Here is a 22426-nt window from a genome sequence, read left to right on the forward strand (position 1 = left end):
ACAAATTGGTAATCTTCAAGTACAAATGATGTTTAAAATATATAAAACAAAACACAGTGTTCTTCCGATTTCTCGGTATTAAAGACTAAAATTCGAGTCTATTATTTTAAGTATAGTATAGATGTGCCAACATTACAGAAATGCATGTAATGTTTATTGTACCGGGTATTTTTTTTCTGATGATACTTTATTACTGGAAAGTATTGATCCTTTGATACAGTTCAACAGCAGTGTCAGTAAATGTCTTAGATTTTTTCAATTCAAAAATATATTATTCAGTAATATATAGTACTGAATAATATATTATTATTATATATTGAATAGGATTAGACAGCAGACACAACCTATTTTAGCCATTTACCTAAATGTCCTAGTTTATCAGTACAGAATTATATTAGCAGTGTGGAAAGCGGTGTACTTTTGAAACAGTCCAAGTGTCATCTAGATGTTGGGAAGTACAAAATATTAAAAATGACATTGTTTATACACTGAGATACGACACGAAAGAACCCGGATGATAATTAATTGTGAAAAAAGGTTGGGTGATCCAAAATTTCTGGATAAAATATCGGATGAAATAATTGATTTCCCTGGGCAAAATGATATATGTACATGTGGAAAAAGAAATCTTTGGCTTATTTTTTGCATAACGATTTTGAGCCTATTATTCTCTGAAAGTTGTTTATTTATTAAGAAATTATACAAATATCGCATATGTCACGGAAACGCATCTTCGCTAGCCAAGGGTTTTCGAAGATGCGGAAACGGGACATAGTGTGACCTGATATGCTAACAAATAAATTACATGTATACGTGCACGTAAAGTCATTTTGAGCTATCAGCATGCCTTTGATTGTATATCAATATGCATGCGTATTCACTCAATATTTGTTGACACAAAAAGGTATAAAAGTAGAAATTATGATAGAGTGTGATTGTTGCCATCTATGAATACTCAAATTATAAATGGTTTTTTTTTTTTTTTACGACAGCCCCTTTTTATGGTATGTCAATCGTTGCAATATTTTATATTATCTATTTATGTATTATTCTTCATTTGTACACAATCATAAATTATTTTATGATTTTTTATTTGTACTGTATAAAACTTAATTGAGTTTGTATAGTTTTTCTATTTATACTGTATACATTTAATTATCATTTGTATTACTGTAGGAGTTTTGAGCATTCTTGCATAAAGACACAGTGTCATAAAGTATTGGTAAATGCTTTATTTATTGTTTGTATCCTTCTGTTTGAAATGATAGGAAACATTATATAATTTTGTTTTAAAAGATAAATATTTCCAAGGATTTATCTTTCTTCTTATATGCTTTTCTTTTTTGGATAAGTTACTTTCTTCTGTAAATCAATGCTGACTTCTATAACATTTTCTTTTTTATTCCTTTGTGTGACCCACAAGAGGACATTCGTATTATCAATTTCAATATCTCAGTCTATTTGCTGAAACATCCAAGCTTTTAATTGTCGTTTTGCAGTCCTTCTGCATTGGGTCATCAAAAGTCTGATATGTTATTACTGCTATTGCTATTGTTATTATTATACATTTATTAATTAAACTAGGTAACATATTTGTATGGAATCCGAAACTATTTGAATTGGGTCATAACTTATATTTCGAATCCTGATGGTTGATTTTACCATTTGCCTTATTAAAAACTAAATGTTTGTGATTTTCTTCTCGTAAACTAAATAACAATCATTAATTGACAATGAGTCCATTCCTAAAAGTTGTTTAAAAATTATTAATTAGTTAAATTTTGTTTTATGCAAAGCAAGGACATAATACTGGTCCATGAACTATCTGGTGCCCTTTCCTCAGCTCTGATCCACACTTCTTTTTTGCGGTCTTAACCTTTCATCCCCAAAAATAATAACTTCACATTTAATCCAAAAAATAATAATAACACAGACCCATCATTTTTGTTGAATTATTTAATTCATCAATAACAACTTTCTACTGATTGTTTGGAAAAATCCTTACAGAACAACTATACATTATAGACATATTATCTGCTAAACAGCCTAGGCTCTACAAAAACTCAACCAGAAGCGGCTGCTAACAGGCTCCATTCACTAATACACAGATCAAACTCATGCATCGGTTCAGGTAAAGGTAAGTCATTACAGCAAAATCTATGTCATACATAAATGGCATATGCTTTATATAATGTCTTCAAACAATACGAGAACCATATCACAATACATAATATAAGCTAACTTGATAACTGCATTTGGTACATGTAATGTCATTACAAATTGGTGGTATTGTGAGAGGAGTATCTAATCAATATATAGTCACATGTATTGCAATTCAGAACAATGTCTGATGTTGAATATGCATTGCATAACGCCCGAAATTTAAATAATTTATGTTAATCACCTTTGTCACAGGGTTAACAACGTAAACATATTCATAAACATACCTTCATTTGAAATTTTGCAATTCATTTACGATAAAAGCAGAACCTTAAACGATAAGTAACCATGCTCTCAATTAGATTTTAAAGAGTTGTCTTTTTTTTTTTTTTTTACAAATAACGGAATAGGGCATAAATACAAAGTACTAGATAAACAGTGTTGGTAATTAAGTTTTAATGCACACAAGTCTTAAAGAAATCCCCAAAATTGATGCCATCTTAAGAAAAAAATATGTTAACATCGAACATAATTTACAAAATAACAATTTCACAACAAAACAAAATATAACAAACATGTCAAAAACAAACAAAACCATTTATTATGCTGTTACAATAGAATATCAATAAAATGTCATGAAAACAAAGAAAAAGTTTAAAACGTTTCATGAAAAAAGCGTGTCCTGAGATCTATGGTCACAACATAAATTGGAACTTCTCAAGTCTTAATAAACGGAACGATTTCTAATCCTGACAAAACATGAACGACGTGTACATCAAAGATGTAAGGATTTTATTCCAGCAAATATGCCGTTTTTAAAGATACATTAAGATTTCTGTTAAGTAATTCAGAGCCGATTTATTAACAAAAGAAATTTGACTCTATTTGCAATGAAAATTGGTCAAGTATTTTGATATTATACGGAATTTGAATATAAATATATGTGGACCAAGAAAAAAGAAGAAAAAACATTGGAATGTAGTGCAAACAATATCACATGTATAATCATCATAAACAAATCAAAATAAAAAAAATGATTGATTAAAAAAATAATAACAATACTTATAGTTAATGCTATGTTCAAAAAATGTTTGCAAAATGACAAAATTGTGAAAAAATCTGCACAATTAGAAGGAACAGACTTACCAAAAAACGAAAGTAAATAGATGAAAAATCTGTTTAACAACGAATGGACAGAAAGGATCATTGCTGGTATCTAAAACAAGTTAATAGTCAAACGCAGAAAGTGCACCGCGATATACGTACAATGGGCGTTAGCGTTATAGTAAAAAAATAGTTTAAACTTAACAAATACTGCTTCTAAAATTTCTTTTATATAAATGTATAGTTTTTGCCCTTTGAGTTGTGCGCTCCTACATCTACTGTTTAAGACAACATATTTACAATCTGTATTGCATACTAAAGTACATTATATACACCTGACACACTATTAATATGGATTGCTCTGCCAAAGCATAATGCATATGATATACTGTCACACACGTGCTGCCGCCATATTGCGGAATTTCCCAATATGGAGTACTATGTCACACACGATCTTGGAAGAATCTGTATTAGAAAAAGCACAGGTGGGTTAAACAAAATTGAAGAACCTCTTTGTTCTAATGGATCGCCATTTTTATTTTGCTAGATCATTCCACAAAGACGGGCACAGCCATGCAAGGAAACGCTCCAAATATAAAAAGGAGAAAGTGCAACAATCCATAAGATGTCTGCACCATATCAACTTAAAATTAAACATACTTCGATGTTGATATTTGCTGTAGATGTTTCATATTATATGAGTTGATAGATATTTGCCTCATTTACCAGTTTACAAGCCCACAGAACAGTTAAGGAATCACGCTAAAAAGGGAAGGAATCTTGTTGCCATAGATGCATGTTGAACAAGACGGTGTTTATAGAAAAATCCAGGCATCAACGTCGTAGCTTTAGAATACATTGTTAGAGAAATTCTTTACAGTACAAATTCATCCGATATAACAGCTAGTAAAGGGAACTTATTGTTAACCTTATTTCAATTTATGTTTGAATGCATTAAACATTATGACCAAGACAAAGAACAAGAGAAAACGGAATGCTCCCGTCCAAAAGAAATGGAAAGGTGGCAAACAAAACGTGAATAATGGTGCGTGGTTCGAAACTATAGAAACCAACCAATACAGCTACTCTACTTCTATGAACACATACTCCATGCATTAGGATTATATACACACAACATCTTCAAAACAAGCAATGTCTACAGAAAATAAACAAGTGATCCTATAGAACCAAACAGAGTGGATTCAGAATTTCAGTGCTTTAAGTGACCGCAACAACAGACCAACCAAATCATCAATATAACGTCATGTGACTTACATGAACCAATCAACAGTATTATTTACTGCAGAGAACACTTTTCAGTCACTTCACCAACACTTTGCGCCAGTTTTTGTGGAATGTCCTGCACTTTGTTTTTCAGTTCATCCATATTTTTTGGCACTGAAAGCAGAAGGAGATAGCTGATTTGACTTTCTATGAAAACGCACTAAAAAGAGCATTCGCTTGTGTTTCATGAAAAGGGACGTATATACGCCCCTGGAAAAACGGAAAAAATGTATTTTGATTTCAGTGAAGTGATATGATTGTTTTTGTATCCAAAAGAAATCTGTGAAAAAACGACGGTTTTTGGCAATCAATCATCAAAATTCATGTATCGAAAAAAAAGTTATGTTCGAAAAAATAAATCGCAGAAATGAAAGGAGCACACATATAATGTTTTAAACATTCTAATTGTAAGTGTAATATCAACTGTCTAACAGAAAAGTGAGTTGAAGGTCGTTAAGTTGATGTCAATGATTGATTAAAACCAGCAGTGCATTTTCCACGCTGAGTTAAGGAATACATGTATTTAAAAAATCATGAACAGTATAATTTAAACTAGTGCACAATAACACTGATTTGATCATATATTATACATACATGTTATATGGAATGACATTTAACATTTGTTTAATTATTGTGACAGCAACGCTAAACCTTACATTCTAGAAATGACATTTCATCAAGACATACCAGCAAATAACATAACGAAAAAATAAAACCTCCTTTGAATTGACATTAGCACACCTTATATTAAGACTCGTCTATCGATACTAGTAATCAAGTGTGATATAACAGTTATATAATCTTCAATGTTTTTTAATTTTCAATAATGAGCAATAACCTGGACCAAATCGTGCTACTGTAATATGATAAGAGTATATAGTATATATCTGGATTTCTAAATAATAACAGTTCAATGGAACGTTGGCAGTAAGATGGCGACTTAATTTCTTGAAACTGATTGTCAAAGAGTAAATACATAATATCATCTAACATTGCGTTTTACCTATTTCAAAAAGACAAACTCATCTTAAAACAAAATAAAAAAACAAATTCCATAAAACCGCTTCATACAGTTACACCAAACCTCATGGCCACGCCATCTACACACACCCAGCACTTTTTGTGTACAAAAAGAGCACCTGTTACGTACATGCTGTGTCTCTTTATATGCACTAGAAAAAGTTCAAACAACAACAGACGGAGGAAAATTTACTTGTAAACTCGTCGTCGTCCGAGTCTGCGTTGGCTTCGGCCGCCAGTTCGGCCGGCGTCTTCTTCTTCCTCCCCACCCTTCCTCCGTCGTCATTGTTCATCATCATGTTCTCCTCCTCGGGAACTTTCTTCTTCAATCCATACTGGAATAAAATGGAATGAAGTTTGAGGAAGAGAAAAGAAAATGAAGAATACTGGTAGATTGATGTAAAAAAGATAATAACTAAGACAAAAATTCTGCTTACGATATTTTTAGATGTAGTTTTTTTCATAGACATGGATGATTATTTTATTTACTGGCATGTATTTTTTTAAATTTCTAAAAGAAATAAAATAACGGAAAACATATTTAGATGAGTTCTGTCGATATAGATGAAAGCTCATTAAGGTGATAAATAGTATACCTAAATTATTGAAGTTAAAGAATTATTTCATTGCAAGCGTGGATTTATCGACAAGGTCGAAACAAAAATTGTTCCCAGTGACTGCATAAAGGAGTTAAATACTAAAAGCTTCCTTAGAAGAAAGTCTTTGGGACATGCTGTTTTTTTTAACGATAATAAACAAATCTACAAGTAAATCGCACCAAATGTGTTTAGTTACATGTTGTTATGCATAAGTGATGGGGAAGATGTTATTAAGATAAAGCAAAAACAATAATATATTAATATGCAAGCTTCTTACAAACGCGTTTTACTGTGAAGTTGTTTTGATTTAAGAACGTAATATATCCACAATATTCGGCAAGATCTTTACTAGCATAAACGAATTGTGGTATTGCAGAATAATTTACAGTGGTATCCTTTGATGATTACGCAAAGCCTACATAGTAGAATTCCCCTAGAAATTCTTTTATTCAGCACAACACATTACCAATTTCCATTGGGGCTTTAAAATGACGCTTTAGTATCTGGAAATTTTGGTCAATAAGCCACGAGGAACCTTGATTCTAAGCAGTGGCGTCGGAAGCAAATTGAGGGGGTGGGGAGCTAGACTTATCATAAATCTTGACAAGCAAAAAAAAAGATTTTTGGTCATGGTTATGCATAACTTTGCTAAAAAATTGGGGGGGGGGATTAAGCCCCCTAGCCCCTCCCACCGGTTCCGACGCCTATGCTAAGTATCTTTAAGACTCATTTCCCCATTTCACTTTCGAACTATTGCATGTATAAGGACAAGCACTTTCTATATTGACTACTAGGCATGCGAGGATTCATAAAATATTTCCGGGGGGATATTTTAGTTTGCTGGGGGTGTTCGAGGCATATTTTAGGTAATTTTACTACGTACATTTAACAAATTTAAATTTTTAGGGGGGTTCCTGGACCCCCCCCCCCCCTTCTCTAGATCTGTGCATGCTACATGTACATGTAGTATTCACAATAAGGCACACTGTTTAATGTCATCTGTCAAAAATTTGACATAAAGCAGCTATTAAATAACAATAAAAAAATACATGCAATTAAATCCACCTAAAAAATACATGCGTTATGCAATGAGTAACTTTTCTCAGTCTATTTTCTCCAAATTGATCATTTCGATGCAGTTTTCTCTCATCTTTTTAGCAGTCCAATATACAGTCAAGTAATTGACCAGAAGTCTTATGGGAGTCAATGATAAGTGATAGCGTTCATGATTGCCAACGAGTCCCTCAACGATTCAATTCATAAATATTCCATGCCATTGCATAAATATAGCTTTAGTTAGTGCAATAAACTAATAAAACCCATATGAACAGCAAACACAGTTGCCTAAAGCGCAGAAAGAAAAAAATATTTGCCAGTTAAAAGGAATTTTAAAATGCCAACTGCTAATGCAGATGACAAAAGATGGATCAATTTGAGTGGTCAATATGAAATTCTCTTTGAACAAATATCTAGCTCTGTCGCAGTTTGGTCGGTAGATTTCTCCCTTTGTCTGGGCAGTTAAGTGATGAAGTGATGTCATCATTACTTTTACTTTGATTTTTCCTCAAGAATTGTTGACTGAAAAGGAGAATTCAACGTGTCTGCTAACACCTACATGTAAACTTTGCAGTAAAGGATCTTGCTTGTGCCTTTCGTGGTATGTTCGAGTCTCATCGAATAGACGCGCATTTTTTAATTCTAATGCCGAGCATTTGGCGAAAGGTGTGTTACCGCTAACTGGCGCTTATGTTTTTTGCGATCTGGTTCAACAGCCATCCGCTCATCCGCATCATATCCAAACGCCACTGGAGAGGAAAACCTGGCGTTCAAGTCCAGTCTACTACAAAACCTAGTCGATATTTAATATAAGAGTAAATGGTTCCATTGAACATATGCTGAGCAGAAATGCGGGCCTTTTGAAGGAAAAAATGCAATTTCTGAGAGATTTTCTGTCGCAAGAGACGGCGAGAATTATTATTAATTCTTGGTCGTCAATGGCCATAACATGTCTGATCTTCAGATTAAGGTAAAAAAAAATGTAGTCATGGAGACGTCTCCAAGAAAAATCAACGGGACTTCCATGAGTTAAAAATTCATAACTTTTGCAGAAAAGTTAAAGAAAAATTCCAGGAGACGTCTCCAAGAAAAAATCATCTTCATGGGCCAAAACAAAATTCATATTGTAAACACGGTCTTGACATTTTTCTGATATGGCAAAACTATATATTATATATCATGTTGATTATAATGTTGTTTATTGTGACAATTTCGTTTATGCAAGTACATACATGTATGCATGTATACCGGGTATGTACATTGAATAGGTTTACTCTTGGCGTCTTCTTGCTGGTCGATATCATAGTAAATTGTTTTCTTTTGCATCTCTACATTCTCTCCGAATATAATCTGTACAATAAAACCGTCAACACAGACCGGAATCAATCAATGATCGTTTCCTCCTAAATTAGCCAATCTTCAGCCAGGCACTCAATTCCTCCAACACATTCTATCAGTAACAATTTGTCACGTCTGTCGGAGACTAAATATCTATAATGCTGATGGCAATCCAATGTCCAATATCAAAAATACGAACGACAGCCCGGGCCCAAAGACCATATAAAACCAGGACTAGACTTAACTTAAATATCGAATAAATATTACTCTTGGTTGAGGATAAAAATTCAGTTGTACATTAATTTTGTATGGTTGAACATTTGGAATTTCAATGATTGAATTGAACACAGGGGTGAGGTTTTATTATTTATGATTCATATGCATACGAAAAAGGATAATCAAAAATATAATTGACATCAGTATTATATTCTTAATTTATGGTCTTGGTCCCAGTTTGGAATTCTAACCACATCTGTATTAGAATTTTTAGGACATTAAATTCGACAAGAAAAGAGCTTTAAGTGTCACTTCATGAATTATAATAGCTCATGAACAGACTCCATTATGTCTATACAGAAAAATTTTATACAATAAACCATTTTATAATGATGATAATCATTTCCGAATGATATTAAAATACCTCGATGATAAAAGATTATCCTGGATTTTGTACCCTTTATTAAAGCAAATAGTATTACAGTAACATATCATAAATAAAGAAGCAAAAACATTTCTGCTGTTTGTTTTCTGGCATAGCTACACAATCAAAATACAAAATAAAATGCTAATGCTGCAATACCTATACTGAAGAAGCCAAATCGTTAGTTACAGTATGTCTCAGACAGTCTGAAACCGTCTACAGACGGACATATTGCAATCCATGCAGCAATGATAACACTAACGGAACAAAATCAATATGGAGACTGTCCAGTAATGGTGATGATGTAATCACAGTAATTAATGCTTCACGTTTATCAATATTACATTAGTTGGGATTCAATGATTGATTAAAAAGTAACAGGAGCCTTACAAGCACAGCACTCCCTCAGAAAACTTGTATATAATATACCATATAGTGTTCAAAAGCTTCTCATAAATTTGAGATGCTTAGTTCGCCTGTAGGCAAGATCGTTCTCTCATAGTAAAAAATGTTATCCAATGAATATGACTGATTTGCAAAATGTTAAATTCAGCACCTCAAAATCAAATTAAAATAAATACTTTTGTTATTTTTGTAATGATTTGATAATATAAATTTCAAAAACCAAAAATTTGGTCTTCTTTATCGATTTAGCAGTTTAGACAAAGGTTAAATCCATCAATTTTGCTAATGCATGCAATTATACTGCACATCTTGACCTCTGGAGAATTCAAGAGGTGATTGATTGTGAGAATGGCATACTGACTTTTGCCAAGAATTGCATCAACTCCCCTGAGAGGACTCTGGAGGTCCTGCAGCAGTGATCATGCAATGGGATAATGACACACGCTGTAAATTTCTCTTTAGAGGCAACAAAAGGATGAAGGAAGAATTTTTCCAATGTAAACATAAAAAATAATAATTTGCAATTGTTGACTGATGGTACAGTTCAAAGGAACCAATTTGTTGTAAGCCCTGGAGCACAGCTTTATGTGTATAGTCAATTAGTACACAGAAACCATCCAGCTATCCCCACTTCCTTTTCCCCTTTTCATTCTTGATTTTGAGGACATATTAACATTCTCCTGAAGCAAACATCAAACAGGGAATGAATAACTGCATACACAGAAACTTGTTGCAATAAAAATCAACTTCTAAATTATTTTTACATTAAGCAACCTGGTGCCTTTTTAGACAAGAGTAATTAACCATCCATTTATGACATAATTACTTTTCTTGCATCATATGGTTAAAAATGATGTCATATTACAGTAATTTGTTCAAAAAGTTGCAAATTGGTTTGTTTTACATACTGAGTTTTGCTCTCTATACTTTTTATCCATACATACACTTGTGATCTGTTACAAAGTAAGATTATATAACTTTTCACCCAGCTCTTGATCACTTCCTGCTTAATGGTCTTTTATTTTGAACGAGACTTAAACCAAAGGCACCACTAACTCATCTGCCACGATATAGTTTCCAGGGACGATCTTTCTATCACCCCTGTTATCTAAACCTACGAGTTTTATGGGTTACCTTATCTCTGATAGACGTTATCTAAACCTACGAGTTTTATGAGTTACCTTATCTCGGATAGACTGCCGTAGTTCTTCGCGTTCGGCCTCTGCCTTTTCGTGCTTCTCCTTGCGCTTCCTCTCGGCCTCTCTCCGCATTTCCTCCACCTCTGGATCCTCCCCTCCTCCCCCAGCATCTTCCTTGTTCTCCCCCTCCCCCTCCTTGTCCCCTCCACCTATGGCACCTGTAAATATCACAACTCCCGACTCAGTAACTTGTACACAGTAAAAATACAGTAAAACGGGGTATAGCGAACACGTTAATAATCAATTGACGGTTACAGTGAAATGAATTTCATTCCCTGTGACTTTATTACATGTTGTAAACTTGAAGAATATAACGAATTACGCTCATAGCAAAGCAAAATCGCCCGTCCCTAGCAATTCGTTATGAGCGTGTTTTACTGTACAATGATAAATCCTCTTCCTGAATGACTTAATGTCATGAAAAACAAAACAAAAAACATGGGTAGGAGAATCAAAAATGATTGCTGAAATTTATAAATTTTTCTGTCTCTATTAAGGTCCTCAGTGGAATATAAGTTGCAATACAAAGAATCACTTTTAAACAATGTAAAAATGTAAAATGCAGAACAACTATTGTACAGGTATTTTTTAAAGTTAAACAACAATTTTAAATTATTTTTACAAAAATTTCTTGGTGTCAAAACCAATTATATTCAAAGACACTACACTAGTACTAAAGAAGATATTTATCTGTTAGTTTATTGCTAGCAGTTATGATAACTAGAGAAACTAGCAAAACTAGCTACCAATTAATGATCCATCCTTAAATAAAGAAAATTGTGAAAAATATTTTGGAAAACACAAAAAATGCATTCAAAAATTTAATGTTATTCTAATGTAATTTTATAATTATATTTCTAGTTTGAGATTTTTTTCTTTGTCAATTCATTCCTGGCATAAAGCTTATAACCAAGTGAACAGCAAAAACGAGTGTTTTCGGCCATTGATTTATTGAACTACAGTGCTATTAAGAGGCTACAATGAGCAGGCTCGGAGTCCCTACAGTTAGTCAACGCTCACCAAGATTTATTGCATTCTAGTGTTTAAAAGGCAAAAAGGACACAAAATGGAAGCTATAAAAGATACCATTCTTGTTACCAAATCAGAAACAGGCTCTTATTAAAGTTCATGGGAGGAAGTGTTCCTTTTTATTCAAATTTTATGCATCGATCTCCCTTTCTTTGTGTATATCTGACCAAGAGCATTTCATATTCCATTATTGCCAATATGAAGCAGAATTGAAAGTGTTTTATAAGTATATGTAATTAATAACTATTATAGACACCATGAGAAAGGCTATAAAGGTACTGGAATAAACCAGCTTTACTAAAGCCAATGTGATTGCAAAAGCATGTTGCGTATAACTATAAAACATTCAATACATTGTGATAAAAATGTAATGTATATGATTTTCATTAGATATCATGACTTAATATGAAAATATTAGTAATTTTTCAAAGTATCTCAACCATTCACCAATATATGGGATATATAGGTTTAGTACTCTTTGTTAAAGCTGGATAATATGTTAAGTTTATACAAAGCAACTCATTTGAACTTACCACTGAGTTTATCTGCAATTCATTTCATTTGACAATCAAATGACAGTGATTTTATCAATGCTAAACTATTAAAATCTAAATAAATGCATATTTTATGATTAATGTTATAATGCATGACTACTGTAAATTCCTTATTAAACATGAGGAATAAATATCCATGTAAAATTGCAAGAAGCACACCTTGCAGATTGTAAAATGTCACTTCAATTAACTATTAGGAAATATGATAAAAAGTTGGCATTTGCTATTTTATATTCATGCGATTTGGCACAAAACAATAGACTTGCCAAATTTAAAAGTACTTGCTTAAGATAAGGAATCTACAGTATTTTGTGCATGATGAAATGTCTTTATACTGATTCAAATACAAATGTCACACCATGCAAAATGGCTGCTAAATATTCAAAGTAAAACAACACTGAATACACATGTTAAAAAAATAAAGGTCCATGTGACAGTAAACAAAGTAGATATAAATCTCGTATATCTCGTGCCACTAAAAAATGTCATCAAATAAAGCACATCTGCAAAATGCCAATAAAACATATCTGTGTTTTAGATTGAGCTTAACAAACCTATCAACAAAAGAAAGTCAAATGGATTAGACTGAATATAAGTCATACTCTTGATATAATCAAATGATATAGAAAAATAAAAGAGTGTTGAGTGAGCTAGGTGATATTCTAAAACTGTCACTCATAACTATACTGAACAAAGGTGGAAACATGCTAGAAAACTGTAAGTTTCAAATCATTGTGAGCACATGAGTAAAATTACCAGTTACTTGGGACCACATATCTTTTTCTTGTTATGGCTCAAGTTGTTCAGTATAATTATGTAGTTCACAGAATTCTATCTTCTGGTAAAGCTGTTTTTGATGTGGCTTTTGAAACAATTGACTGAATTTTCCACTATAATTATGATGGTATTTATTTTTTTGGTTGGTTCTCATGTGTACAATCTCAGGCAAAGAAATTCACTGAAATACAAAATTGTTCAGTTATACTCTGAAAACTTCACAATTCATTCAATATTTAGAAAAAAAACTCACTTATTGTATTTCTCTAGAGAAGTCACACTTTAAGATATAAAGATGGGCCAAAATGAGCTATTTTCTACAATATTCAACACTTGATTGCTTCAATATGGGAAGGATACCACCGATGCAATCAATTTTTGATATTACACTGCAATTACATCATTTATAGAATTTTATGCACAACTATTGAAATGTCAGACTAGGAGTTTTTGCATAAAAAAGAATAAATAAATTACAGTTATGGATACAAAATTGACTAAAACCTGTGATTACTTCAATTGTTTAATTAATATAAGAATCTTCTCTGAGCTGTTCTCAATTTGTAATTTTAAGTTTGCTTTATTCACGTACGCTAAGAAAGTATTTGCAAGTTTCCCTCTCAGTAATTAATACAGTCAAACTTCGTTTTCTTGAACTAGATGGAACTGTTTAAGAACTTCAAGATATCAGAGTATTTGTCATTTTGAGGATAAAATACTTAATCTTTGATATATCTATTGAAATCAAGATATTAGTGTTCAAGATATTGAACAACTGTATTATCACAAACCAGTCCTATAAATTTTTCCAGAATATCTTTTAACATAGCTGACATGAATTGGGACAATCATAAATTCACTAACTATTTAACATTGGCAAATAGAGAAATATAGTTAATGCGTTTTAGTTGATATAATATCACAGCGAGCTGTGTAATGATAATAAGTAAATGTATTTACATTTACTCTGATAACCTTCAGTTCATATAAAAAATTTTGAGAATCAGAAGCTTCTTTAAAATAGTTACGCTAATTGTAAGAAATCACCGTAAATGTTCAGTATGAGTAATAAGACATTAACGCAAAACGTTTACAAGACAATAGACAAATAATCACGGAGGCGATGCAAGGAGCTATAAACTGTAAACAAATTACGGAGTTGTCCACTGAGCACTGACTTGATTGGCCATCAATGACAAAACACATTAGCAACACATCCATATAGGAAGCGCTGATGTGAAAGTTAACAACACTGCAGACAAACATCAAATACATGTACTGCCAACAGCCTTATTTATGCATATTTGTACAAATTTCAACATACAATAACAGGCTACTTCACAAAGGGCACAACATAGGATCAATATTCAAAATAAAACACAATTATTTGACTAGAATCTTGTCATTAATTTTTCTATAGGAAAATCAAGTTTTTGATTGGAAAAGAATTAGCCACATGCCATAGAGCAGATCAGTTTAAGCAGGATGTTGGCAGTTATTATCAAATCACCACAATTTAAGTCATCAAAATCCAGCTCATGTTTTGTATAGTGGAGCATTTTGAAATTGCCATTTTCAAAGCACCAAAAAAAAAGGAACTTAAAATAGTCAAGTTATATTACATCAATCCAAAGTATTTAATGCAAAAACGAATAACCTTTTATCCCAGTAATTTATATATATACTACACTGTATATGCAAGAAAAAGTCTTAAACCTCCATTGCAATGAAAAAATATTGAGTTTTGTTGTTGATAGTTTTAAACTACTGAGTCAATAGTAGTACATGTACTTGCATATTTTCTTAATCATGTTCGAAGGCAAAGCAATAATGGTTGACAAACAACAACTTTTTGTTGCAAATGGCCTTTCTTAACCAGGAACTTTCTTACCTTTAACTGACTTTAACTGGTTGCCAACCATCTGCTTAGCAATAAATGCTGCCATTTTAGGTCCGTTGCTCTGCTCTTCTCTATGGCAACACGGCTACTCCTGTTGAATCTCCTTTGAACATCAGCAGCTAGCGAATCTCTGAAAGTGAATGAAACATGTTACAGGATGGTCGGTCATACATTCCCTTAAAGCCTCATTCCTGCAGACTTTGTTTGTCTTCTTGCAAGAAACAAACACAAAATGAAATCAATGAAGCTCTCTGGCTGAGTCGGTACTGTGTGGATGACTAGGACGATAAACAACTGTCCAGTACACGCTCGTGTTTAGCATTCACTGAATAAAATGTCAACAACTCTATCAATATATTTTCATTATCATATACTGTACTGGATAACACTTTTGCTCAAACAACCATAACTATACCATTACTGGCAAATGTCTTTGGGTATTCAATTTTTTACAGTAATGCAAACCTGAAGCAAAACCTGCTAAACAGTTTGCCTCTCTCTCGGCAGTCCATCCAAAGAGAATGTACATATATTGATGTACATGGGTTTGATTAAACATGAAAGCATCTTTCATTACTACAGAAATATAATAATCCTGAGCTCTGAAGGGTTTCCAGTCATTTTCTAATTCTTCGTTGCTCATGATATTGCTTCATAAACAACTACATATAGGCCCTTATTGTACTACCTGGTAATTAATCAAATTGAAATTTTTTTTGGCAAATTATTCCTACTTTACTGTGCTGTGACCTTTGTCAAATTATGTAATCCCATTGGTAGAATTTTTAAAATCATAATTTAGGATAATAATCTGTTCAATGGTCCTCATATTGAATCATATCTAAGCTTGGAGACAATTATGCTGTGGCTGTATACAAATGATAGGTTGGCCATCATAATTTTTGTGATTTAATGTGGAAACGTCAAAAAGAAAAAAAAAAGTAAAATAAGTGGAGCTTGATATATCAAGTAGAAGCTGTTACAGTTATTTTACACTGTGGTTCAATCAAAATGTAGATCAATCACCCAACACTCATAACGTTAACAGTCAATTTACTAAAATATAAACTTTATGTAATCATATAAAACAAATACATATTAAGCTCTCTACAGAAATGAGATTTTGGTGGAGGATGCGAGATGAAACAAAGCTGCAATGTATTATCTCTTAAACATGATACATAAATTCAAACCATTACAGTGATTGAATAAATGATGAATTGTGTGATATTAAACAAGATCAATTCCCATGAGAATGAAACCCAAACCATTTTGGCCTAACTTTTTTCAGCGAAGCACAGACTTTCAAAAGATTTTATCAAAATGGCAAGAATTCTTGTGGGTAACAACGTAACAATTTGGTCTCCCGAGAGAGAACAGCCTACAACTTAACGGTATAACCAAGCTTCCATAATCAATTGATGGTTACGAGGGAAAGCTGTCAGGACATATAATGCATCCATAAGCCAGGACCCAGAGAGAACTCGATCAATAGAAAACATGCAGCGTCCATACCATTTCTTGAAACTAATTCAATTGAATGCCGTAATCAATACACATTGGACACTTAGAAACTGACAATAAGGAACCGCGTGACACATTCTGTTAAATTAATGGCATTACCAGTCACCATGTGTTAGAGATGAATTTCTGACAATTCCAACCATCGGTGGAAAAATAAAGAGAGGTGATTCGGCATCTCAAAATACCATATCGATTATAAATACCTGAAGTTATGGCTATCAGACACCAGAGATAGAGAATTACAATTTTTTATTCCTTTCTCACATATATTCACCAAGAAACATCAATTAAATGCTTCGGCTTTGTCTAGACAATGACGTCAAACTGTTTTCTGAATTCCAATCTGGAGATGTTGTTTAATTGCCCATTAATGACCAGATTTTACAAATCCCCTCCTTAAAAGCATCTGAGGATTCAGTTTAAGTTTTAATCTGCAATTTTTCTGCAATTAAGGAAACTTAAGTTTCGATTTCTTAACAGATATTCTTGCAATTTATACCCTTGATGAAAAGGACTGTTGTTTGTGTAAAATGACATGAAAAAGAAACACGTACATGCAGAATTTATATCTTAAAACTTATCGCTTTACAAATAAAAAAACTCCCAAAAACAGGAAGTACCAATAAGAGCATCTTTATAATATCATCATCTTTGGGGGGGAGAGAGGCCTTATCCATTTCCTTTTTTACTAAAAAAATTTCTGCAACTTTGAAAAGTAAAGAAACCAGTGACCCACTTATATTTAAATACTGAGATGAGATCGCTATAACAGTAAACAGTAAGAATTTTAAGATGGCCGATCCAGTTTCTTAACAAATGTCAATTAATGAAACACAATTCTTCCTGGAATCATCTATAAATACTGTCCTCTTGTCTCTTCATTGATTTTGGTAACATTGTATCTACATAATTGCTGCCATTTTGATCACAAAATCCATATCTGTAGCAAGCTCCAAATTAGTTGGCTCTCAATATATTGAATTTTAATACAAATCTTTTCTAAAACTGAACAAAGAATCTGCCCTCTATTGTTATTCCAGCAATTAAGCTATATATAGCCTTTCAAATCTTTGCACTGTAGCCTTTCAAATCTTTAATTTACACTGCATTCTTGAGAGAAATGATAGCACAGCTGTACAAGAATGCATATATTCACCCACTAATGAAGGCGATACGGTTAGCTTATCATCACCAGAATGTACGTAAATGACTTCGGTATCCCCTGATCAATAATGCTAATCAAATTGTTTGCTTTTTTGTCGGCTTGTTTTGATAATGCTTCAGCAATATAGTACTTTGACATCGCAGCCTTTCGAATCCCTAATGTGATTTTCTTGTGTTTTGAATTTTGCTAAGGCTCTAGTTAATTATACATACATTTACTAACATGTATTCCTACTACATACATGTTAGTAAATGTATGTAGAAATGCATTGGAAATGGTTCGAAAGCATGTCACAGGTTCTCATTCACTATGTGCATAACAAATCATAAATCCCTGTATTGTTCAATACATGCATCAATATTGAATTCTAACGATTGATGATGCCATTTCTCAGAATTCTAATATTAAGAACATAAAGTCATTAGGTTACACAATAAATCAGACCTGTGTTCATTTTGTTATCAAAACTTTATAAACCTGGATTATGTGATCAAAGCAGAAATATCTGTTTGGGTTCAAAAGATTTAAAAATATTTTTCAATGATAATATATTATTTTAATTCCCTGGTTTAATTTGAATATGCCTTCAAAGTTAAATGTTGGTATTTTATATATTTACTTTTTTAATAATGAGAATAAATCCCATAAAACCACCTCAGATATCAATAAAATTTGATGCTGGCAAATAATTTCAGCTTCTACAGTATGTGCTTGCTATTTAATTCTCACTTTTTATTGCTTCTACTACTATACATCATTCTATGAGACTTTGCATGATGTGTGCCTTAAAAGGAAAAATTCACAGAAAATGACAAATTGGATGCCATTTTTTCTCTCTCTCTCTCATGCTCTTTATGCATCAGATTGCCTGCCTAGAGGCAATCAAATGATTTGCTAATTGTGGCAAAATCGATGCACCACAAAACACCCCTGTTGTCACCTGAATAAAAACATTGTCAACAATCATTTCAAAGACGTCTTTGATATCCTTCTGGCGCAGTTCATTTCACCACTCACAAATTACGCAGCAAGCTCTCGGTAATCTTGAAACAAAGTCTGATCATATTGGAATACCCTCTGTCATCTTCATTTATTCTTGATATCAAATCAGCAGGAATACCGGTATATGATACTTTCAGGTTATGTTTCACAACCACAAACCCATATATAGCAAGGCTTAGTTAATGAAGAAGAACCTCTCCCGTTAATCATTGTTTTAAGTCTTCAAATTAAATTACATATAGCTAGAATATCAGGGAGCCTGCTGTTCAATATAAGACAAATTTTATCCCTTGCAGTTTTAGAGATAATATATAGAATATCTTACATGAGAAAATTTATACACCTATTCAATTCTTACCAGGAGATTAATTAGATGGAGTTAGATGAAATAACCTTAATGAAACTCTTCAACTGTATATTAACTATACCTCAAGTTGAAACCATCAAATTCTTCTCATATTAGTTATGTGATTCAATCCTAGGAATATCAAACCAAATAGTGACAGTTCTACCACAAATAACAATATTATTAAGGTTGACATCACTATAGTTTTTTCATCAAGATACATTGTATTTCTATGCGAAAGCAATTTCCATCCATCTTATACAAAAACTCAATCTGTAATATGATATCATTTAAAAGTATTGTGGTATCTATATTTTCTATCATTAAAATGAAATACAATACTATTTATTATCAACCAAAGGTATGACTACACCCACATCAATTATATTTCTTTAACCCCCCCCCCCAAAAAAAGTAAACCACATATTTGCAAGTCAATAAATAAATAATCAAGTTGAACATTACAGAATGCACTCAAACATTCCAAGGCGAGAATTAAATTACATATATGTAATTTTACCTGAAATTTTAAGGTTGCACTCCTTTTTGAGACTTTGCTAATTACAGCCTCATCAGGGTCTCTCTGACTCTTGAATCTGACCAGCTGTCAGTCTGACTTCCATGCATCTGTCTGAGTTGACAGATGGGAAGATATTTTCACATTGATCTCTTTTAAATCAATATGACCAATATTCAGGAGTCCCTGTTAAGGGTGCCATCGACTTTCAACTATGAAAGCTTTAATTAATTATTCATCAGCAGATTTTTAGTTTGTGCCATTAAAAACTATCTATATTGAAAACATCACGGTGCATGCCTGCACTGAACGTGATGCATCCATGCAGATCTGGCCTTCATATAATTAAATGTGGCTAATTAAACAGTATTCTTTTAATGAATATTAAACTAAATTTAGCTGCTGCACCAAAACTGATGAAAAATAATATAAAAGAGTGCATATAACTGTATGCAAGAAGCCTCTTTTATTTATAATCAAGAACAAGTTTCTTTATGAAAATGGGAAATACAGGTCAATAAAATGGTTTCTTATTTGCATTAATTGCCACAGATGATACAATCTTTAAAATAAGCTAACCCCAAACTTCCTGTTAATATACTTCTCTGTAAACAATCATTTTGGCTTTTACATTATGAAATTCTCATCCTGGTCTCTTTCATATTACGTCAGCAGTTGTAATGTAACAATGGGGGAGGGATTGGGGCTGATGAAGTTTGGACAGCATTAAACATTAATATACCAGAAATTTCAAACCAATATTAAAAATCATATATGCATAATTTTTTTATCAAATTAAAAAATACTGACTGACAAACATTTGATTTAAAGATGCATGTACTTTCAGCGAATATTTAAAAAAAAATTCTCAAAACTAACAAATTCCATACCTGCTACATGTAACTGCACCTAACTGGCTACTGTATCCACTATGCATACAAATTAACCACTGAAAACTTTACCAAAGACCACAGATACAAAGGCAATTCACTTTAGAACAGTTTAAAAAGCATTTAAGAAACTTGCCAAGAAAAAAAAAACTTACTTGATTTTATATTGCTGTGATAATTCCCAAAAACATGAAACAAATTAGAACAGACTGCTCAAAGTGTGTAACTAATATGAAACCTAGTATTGTGATCAATACACAATATTGCAAATACACTCAGGGGGCTACCAATCAATAGGGCCTCTAACGGGAGCTTCTACTTGGGACATTGAAGGAGGCAGTTCTACACAATAGGAACCTCAACAGCAATCAATTCACTGGATACAGTAGTATTTTGTACTGCTTCATGGCTCAGAAACCAGACCATCTAATCGAAAATAAACATGAAGATCGAAAGTTAGCGGAACATGAATTTCTACTCAATTGGAGGCGCTCTTTCAAAATTGGGATCTATTACCAATTCCAACCTATGCCTCTATGAATTATGAGGAACAATTTATTTCACATCATATTCTATCTCCAGGAGGTTCAGAACAATGGACTTTATTGATGAAGGGTTGACTGGTGATGTTTCAAGCTATCTGAATAATTGACATACCGAATGAAAGATAAACTATTGCACAATGAGCAAACAATGTTAAATATTTAACGTTGTTCATGAAGGAATATCAATACACAGCCCACTGTCTAAATTCAAATTATATTATATCATGTAAAAGTATACTCAGTTACTGTAGAATCATTAACATAGGTAATCACAGATTACAAAGCTCACCGAGACGAGGCATCAACTTTATGAGGCATCACCTTTAAAACCACCTTTATCATATGATATGAAAATCATAGTTAATGATCTTGGATATTCATGGATACTGTTTTGACACAATATCGTATATCATATGTAAAAAAATTGTATGATAATCCTATGTTCATTTCATACATTATTATAAGATACAATGTTTATCAATACAATAATATAAAATATGATATTGCATCCAATGATACTTACAATATATATCATTTAATACAATATAATACTGTAATAAATATTGATGCAATATGATTTTGTAACATATAATATGACATTGTATCGTGTTATACATTATTGTATTTAATCACATAATACAATATCATAATATCTAATATAAATACAATATAGCATTATTTGATACTATATCATATCACATAATACATCACAATATTGTAACATATGATATTATATTGTATAATATAGTATAATTTTGTATTGTATGATATTGTATCATATTTGATACACAATATTGTATCATATGATACAATATAATTTGATAAAACATTGTTTCATATCATATGATACAATATCATCTGATACAGTACGATATTATATAATACAATATCATATCATATGATACAATATCATATTATACAATATCATATTATATGATATCTTATAATATCATATAATACAATTTCATGTATTATATAACAATATATTATATAAACCAATATCATATTATACAATATTGTATCATACGATATGCTATAATTATAATATACAATATCATATCATATGATACAATATCATATATTGCAATATAATATGAAACAATATCATTCGATAAAATAATATATTATACAATATCATATTCTACAATATTGTATAATAATATACAATACTATACATAACAATATCATAATACAATATCATATAATAATGTACAAAAAAATTGATACAATATCATATCATATCATATCACTTTTTACAATATAATGTATGATATTACATTGTATCATATAAAACAATAGTGTATCATATCATAGAATACTATATCATAGGAATCATGTTAAATCATTTAACAACAAACACATCTATCAAGCA

At 31.9% G+C, this 22426-nt stretch overlaps 1 protein-coding gene across 8 annotated transcripts in view; it reads right to left on the reverse strand.

The window, feature by feature from the left end:
* Positions 1 to 1941: 1941 nt before the first annotated feature.
* The window catches only part of LOC128179963 (complexin-like), a 36466-nt gene continuing 15981 nt past the window's right edge, over positions 1942 to 22426 (reverse strand). For 3 of the 8 annotated variants that reach the window (XM_052847671.1, XM_052847674.1, XM_052847676.1), the window contains 5 exons: positions 15057 to 15195; positions 12368 to 12379; positions 10788 to 10963; positions 5762 to 5903; positions 1942 to 4662 (listed from right to left, as the gene is read on the reverse strand). In XM_052847671.1, coding sequence (XP_052703631.1) covers positions 4562 to 4662; positions 5762 to 5903; positions 10788 to 10963; positions 12368 to 12379; positions 15057 to 15111 — 486 coding nt within the window. In that variant the 5' untranslated portion in view covers positions 15112 to 15195 and the 3' untranslated portion in view covers positions 1942 to 4561. Of the gene's footprint in view, positions 4663 to 5761; positions 5904 to 10787; positions 10964 to 12367; positions 12380 to 13144; positions 13347 to 15056; positions 15196 to 19622; positions 19781 to 20664; positions 20877 to 22426 lie in introns of those variants that run through there. The other 5 variants (XM_052847672.1, XM_052847673.1, XM_052847675.1 and 2 more) reach the window with 5 other exon arrangements.

Source organism: Crassostrea angulata, chromosome 4, assembly GCF_025612915.1.
Source record: "Crassostrea angulata isolate pt1a10 chromosome 4, ASM2561291v2, whole genome shotgun sequence".
Lineage (NCBI taxonomy): Eukaryota > Metazoa > Mollusca > Bivalvia > Ostreida > Ostreidae > Magallana > Magallana angulata.